This window comes from Triticum aestivum, chromosome 6A (assembly GCF_018294505.1).
Source record: "Triticum aestivum cultivar Chinese Spring chromosome 6A, IWGSC CS RefSeq v2.1, whole genome shotgun sequence".
Lineage (NCBI taxonomy): Eukaryota > Viridiplantae > Streptophyta > Magnoliopsida > Poales > Poaceae > Triticum > Triticum aestivum.
Window position 1 is genome coordinate 493160768 of NC_057809.1, and position 5948 is coordinate 493166715.

The window sequence follows — 5948 nt, forward strand, 5'->3', positions numbered from 1 at the left end:
GAGCTGCATCGTGTACTGGCATGAGCACCGCATTAATTGGGCTCTCTTTTCATTAATTTCTTCATTTGCATGTCTAACGAATCCATTAATTCCTAATCCTGTTAATTATTTTCTTCTTTTTAAGAAATGTTTGTTCTTGGCCTCTTCTCTTCATTCCACATATGAATCACGAATCTCGGGTCTCTCCTCCTCAAAGGCATTTCTTATTGGTTCTTGAGTTGGCTTACCGAGTTCAACTCACATATGTATATAAATTGGTCGAATTATATGAAAGCGAGTGAGGTGGGACTAAATATATATGAACCATCTCTTCTTTATACACCAACGAGCTGGTGTATGCCAGTTTGGCACACGTATAAGTTGTGCGGATCTTCAAATTGAGCACAAATGGTAGTTAGTTCAGTTGGTCGCAGTGGAAGAAATAGCCTCGTATGTTGCGAATTCGAGTATCTGCTCTGGCAAATATTTTTGCCTCCTTTTCTATAATTGTACTACTGGGCCGGCTTTGTTGGGCTGCTGCACACTATGGGCGGGGCCCAGCTGAACTGGTTTTCACTTAATTTTTGGACTGTGGATTGAATACCGAATTGATACGACCTCGCGTATCGTAGACGGACGAAGAATTGGGGTGAACACACCAAAGAATTGGGGTGAACACACCAAAGAATTCGAGAAATGTGCCGTCTTTTATTATTAGGTATGGATATAAATACATAGATGCATCGTGAGGATGCAACAAATACACAATCAATGGTGTGTATTCAGCGTCGTACAAAAACCGGACATTTTATGTAGTGCGTGAAGTAGGCTCTTTATGGATCAGTCCGCCTAAATTATCTTTTTTTTACCCGCAAAAAAGAAAATTGCCTTCTTTTTGTCAAATCATGTCCAGTTCTTTTCGCAAAAAAATGAAAAGGAAAAAAATGTCAGCTCTATTTTAGTTTGGTCGTTCTTTACGAAATGTGTATCTTACTGTATGATGCGGGCATGAACTATTTCCGGTTGAATAATTTTGATGCGATATTTGATTCATTAAAATTTCTTTCACCACAAATCAGAATTGCTAGGAGTGTGACAGTATGTCACGAACACAATTGCAAAGGATTATGAGTTCATGACCAATCTTGAGGTATGGGAGAAGAGACATTTAGCTTAGAACACAGGGCACACACTTTCCGGACCCAGGTCGACCCCTTTAGCGGTGGGGCATATGGCCAGAGGGCAGTGCTCGCCGGCCGTGCCCCACCAAACAATGTTCCGGTTCTGCATGGTGAGCGCGAAGTAGAGCAGCACCGCCATGAAGGCGACCCCTGCGTCCATCGCGGCGGAGAAGATGTAGTTGTACCGCTGCCACCACCTCTTCCGGTACCGGAACACAAAGAAGTTGAAGATGGTCCCGACGAGCAGCCACGAGTTGTAGTTCACGGCCGTCGCCGGCGGCATGCTGGCCGTCGCGTTGATGAGCACCGGCAGGTTGATCAGCAGTATCCATTTCTTGTCGGGGAATATCCTGTGGAAGATGTAGACGACGAACGGAGACGCGGCGCCGATGAGGAAGAAGTAGTTGATGGCTGCGTAGTTGCCAAGCGGCCCGAAAATGCGCCGTGGACCAACGAGGCCCCAGATGACCGACGCGTCGAAGAAGACCCGGTCGTTGGGGCACGTCCATGGGCTATTCGCCGAGAGCTTTTCGATATGGCAGATGTTCTCCACGGAGCCGAGCAGCCACCATGCCACGCTGAGGTTGATTGTGCCGGCCACAATTGTACCGACGAACTGAGCGTGAACAGAGCGTGAAGGTCAGTACGTAAGTTTTATCTTTACACACATGTTACTCCTCTGCTTTGGAAGATGATCAGATTGAGGGGTTCTTTTAATTTACCTGAACAACGAACATTGATCTGGGGGGTATCTTCATGTAGTGGCCAAGCTTGAAGTCCGAGAGGAAGGCGACGGCCTGTGACATGCTCATGTAACCATACACCTTGAAGCAGACATTGGCGATGGGGTAGCCGGGCCTTATCAGCCCCATGGCGTACTCCGCGATGACATTCAGACCAGGCGACTGCCGTCCGTCAATTTATAAATGCCCTTTGTCAGTTTTCTTGCAAAATTGCAGGAGATTACACTGCAGATTCTTAAATTCACTTGCCTGGTTCGTGGTTGCCGTGATAATGCTTATGGGGAGGGTGAAGACGAAGGACATGCCACAGGCGAAGACGAGGCCCCACCATGGGAGCTGAACCTGGTCGATGAGGACGGTGCAGAGGATGAGGGCCACTGCCATCGACAGTACCGTCAGCGAGTAGAACCACCACGCCGGTATGTCCTCGTACGTCCTCATCAGCTTCGTGTGGACGTCAGGATCCTCCCGCCGCGAAACTCTGAACCGCTGGTAGATCTCCCTGCACATCGGTCCATGTCCCATTTCAGTTCGGATACCAGACGTGATCACAGTAGGCCGACGTGCAGAGATGAGAGCCCTTACTTCCCGTAGAAGAGGCCGACGTGCGAGATGGTGGCGGCGATGGTGGCGAAGCTGAGCCCGTAAGAGAGCGCAAAGAAGGTGCTGATGTTCACCATGCCGAGCTTCCCGTAAGCGTCAATGTCGAGCTCGAACTGCTTGTTCACAATGGCGTCGATGTCGTAGTCCGTCCCGTTGGACATGAAGAGCTGCGTGGAGAAGATGGGGAACGTCTTGGCGTGGTACAGGTTGGTGCCCCAGTACGCCGTGGGCACCAGCACCCAGACGAAGAAGACGTAGCCGACGAAGATGTTGGCGATGGCGAAGAAGGGCGTGATGAGCGGGCTGCCGAGGTAGGAGGCGACGGTCTCCCAGTCGAGGGTGAAGGCTCCGAGGCCCAGGCCTTTGAGGCCGGAGCCGAGCTGCTGCGCGGTCACCGACTTGGGGAACGCCCAGCACACCCATGCGATGGACGTCAGGCTCTGGAAGATGAAGCCTGGCAGGGCGTAATACGAGAAGCTGCAGATGAGCACCACCAGAAAGAACTTGAAGCGTGAGATTTGGCGCGAGCCCTTGGCGAACTCTTCCTTCTCGTGCAGTGCCCTGGTACAGCAATGCAGGTGTTGTTAGTGTCGTGCTACATGCTGAGGCATGATTTCATGATAATGTATTCGATATGGCTACCACTTACAACATCCTGAATCTGTCTGGTTACTAATTATTTGATCACCTGGTTATCATTTTAAGTAGGGGCCTGGCCCCACACTCAGCCCTCTTTTGGCCCGCTCTTACTCTTGCCCTTCAAGTCTTATACTTCCCCTGTCTCATAATATAAGAGTGTTTTTGACGCTAGTGTAGTGTCAAAAACATTCCTATATTAAGTGGCGGAGGAAGTATATCTCAACACTTACAATACAAAGTCGTGAATATTCAAGATCGATTTTGATATTTTCAGTTGATCGATAATTAACTATTTCTAAGGCACCGGTAAAAACCATGCGATTAAAACATTAGGATCCGTGAAAATGTAAGAGGATAAGTAATATGGATCAGACAGCTATCACCATGTCGACTGAAATATACTCCCTCTGTTTCATAATGTACTGCATTTTTTGGTTTCTAAACATCAAACGTTTTTATGTTTAACCAAATTTATAGGATAAACTATCGACATCTAAAATACTAAATGAATGAAATATAGAAGTACACTTCATGATGAATCTAATAATAGTGATTTTCTATCGTGAATGTTGATATGTTTTCTTTAAGCTTGGTCAAATATAAACATGCTTGATTTTCAGAAAACGAAATATGCACCACAGTATGGAACAAAGGGACTAATAGTTAAAAATTAACTGAAATGGTTGCTCCTTTTGCAGGGAAAAAAACATAATCACTCCAATCCTTTAGTTCATTGAGAGTCCTTTCAGAATTTTACAATTATTCCCGATCAAACCACACAAATTAAGTGCCCTCAATCATCATTTCATCTCCCTTCATGTATAGTCCATCATATCTTATCAGATTTGTCAAGTCCTATATATGGGTTGGGTTTGCCGCGATGGCATGGACCCTTCTGATGACTCGCAACAAGTTGCTTATCGAGCGAGTTCCTATGTGACAAGAAACGATTATATTAAAATTAAATGTCTTTATAAAGGTGTTTTGACCACTCTCTAAGCGGCGGGAACTTGAGTATGTTCGATGCCAAGATTGGTCTTCGGGGGGTAGGTTGTCATCTCACCACCCCCTCTTAGCCCTACCTTTCCGCAGCTAGGTGGTTTTTCTGTATGTATATCTTGGGCATGTTTCTACTGTTGCACCAGTACATTGAACTTTGGTGTGATGCTTTATCTGTAAATTGGGGCGAAAGCCTATTTCCTGAATGTCAGAGTCTAGCTAGATCCAATACTTATGCTCCACAGATTATGGAGCTATTTTTCGTTGTTGCCTTTTGTATCTTTAATTAATGACAGCCTGCCGATTGGAGCCAATTTTAGCACCTTGGTTCAGAGTGACGGCTACTGATAATACTATGTGCACAACTTGTTTCTAGTAGAAAAAAACAGTGACCTGTTCTTCTCGGGAAAGATGGTTAACGCACTTGACACTAAAAAAACATTAGCTCGGCCCAGCTTTTGGTTATGTTATGTGGTTCTTGTCACTTTACCTTGGGGCAGTACCTTTCTCCATCGACTTCGTCGACAAACTGGGGAGAAGGCAAGTTGTAGTATATGTACTTAGTACAGCTATTTGAAGCTATGCGTGTTTCAGTAAGTTTGTCTACTCGAGGACAAACCAGTAATGACTAATGAACGAACCACAGCGGATCGTTGAGAGACGGATACTCGTATAAATTTAATGGGGCAGTTCTTTGTTCGCCCGTCTCCAAAATGCAAAATCTAGTGGCAAAACCAACAAAAATCCAACCAACTCAAGCCATCAACGATGCGCGTACAGTAAAAAGAATGTAATACTATGCAAGAAGGCGACCAAACGAACTTGAGTAGAGTGGGTATAGTGATCGTCAGAGGTGCTCACCGGAAGAGCGAGACCTGGACGAGCGTGCTCGGCCACCACATGTGGGCCGGCTCCACCACGTACTTGCGCATCAGCCCGGCCCACCCGTACCCAAGCACCTAGATCGATTTGATTTCGATGCCACAGAGCAGAATTAAGAAAGAGTAGCATGAAAACTGGGCTCGGTGGCCATCAGAAAGAACACCAACGCATATAGTATGAAACTATGAACTAGAGTACGTACCTGGGTGGTGATGATGAGGAGCCAGGCGGCGATGTAGGAGATGGAGCGGCCGTAGAAGGCGCGGATGATGTCGACGATCATGACGGCGTAGGCGTTGCCGTTGCCGAAGGCGTAGCCGGCATTGGCGAAGATGGAGATGAGCACGTGCTCCTTCATATTGAAGGGCCCCGGGTTGAGGCTCCACTCCCCACCGCCGAGCAGCGCCGGCGCCCGGAACTTGCGGCGTGGCAGCACGCGCGCCAGGAAGTGGCCCATGGGCAGCGACGCCACTTGCACCGTCAGCGAGGTGATGACGAGCGGCTCCGTCCGGTAGGAGAAGAACTGGTTGAGGAAGCTCAGCAGCGAGCAGGAGAAGAGCCCGATGCTCCACATCCGGAACGTCCACACCGGCAGCGTCGGGTCGTCGACAGTGGGGACCGTTAGCCGCACCTCCTCGATCGGGGAATTCTCCTCCTCCTCCAGTTTGCCGGGGGCGGTGGCGAGGCCGCGCTCGTCCGCCTCTGTTTCGCCCATTGCTATGTCCGCTGTACGTCTATACCGGAGGGGGTGGTGGTATGGGAGGTCTGATGGCCCGGCCATTTATAGGGGTGCTGGGGTTTCAGGGGGAGCAGCTACTATTGTGTCCACATTCTTTGGGCGTAACGTTTGCTTACCACATTAGTGTTGTCAGGCTTCTCCTAACAAAAGACTCGGATTAAATTATTATTTTTGCCATAGATG

At 48.1% G+C, this 5948-nt stretch overlaps 1 protein-coding gene across 1 annotated transcript; it reads right to left on the minus strand.

The window, feature by feature from the left end:
- Positions 1–1152: 1152 nt before the first annotated feature.
- Positions 1153–5741, minus strand: LOC123130815 (oligopeptide transporter 4-like). Its single transcript, XM_044550621.1, has 6 exons — positions 5229–5741; positions 5006–5103; positions 2489–3067; positions 2153–2405; positions 1883–2065; positions 1153–1776 (listed from the first exon to the last, which is right to left on the minus strand). The coding sequence occupies exons 1-6, from the start codon at positions 5739–5741 to the stop codon at positions 1153–1155; spliced, it is 2250 nt and encodes a 749-aa protein (XP_044406556.1).
- Between the last annotated feature and the right edge of the window lie 207 nt (positions 5742–5948).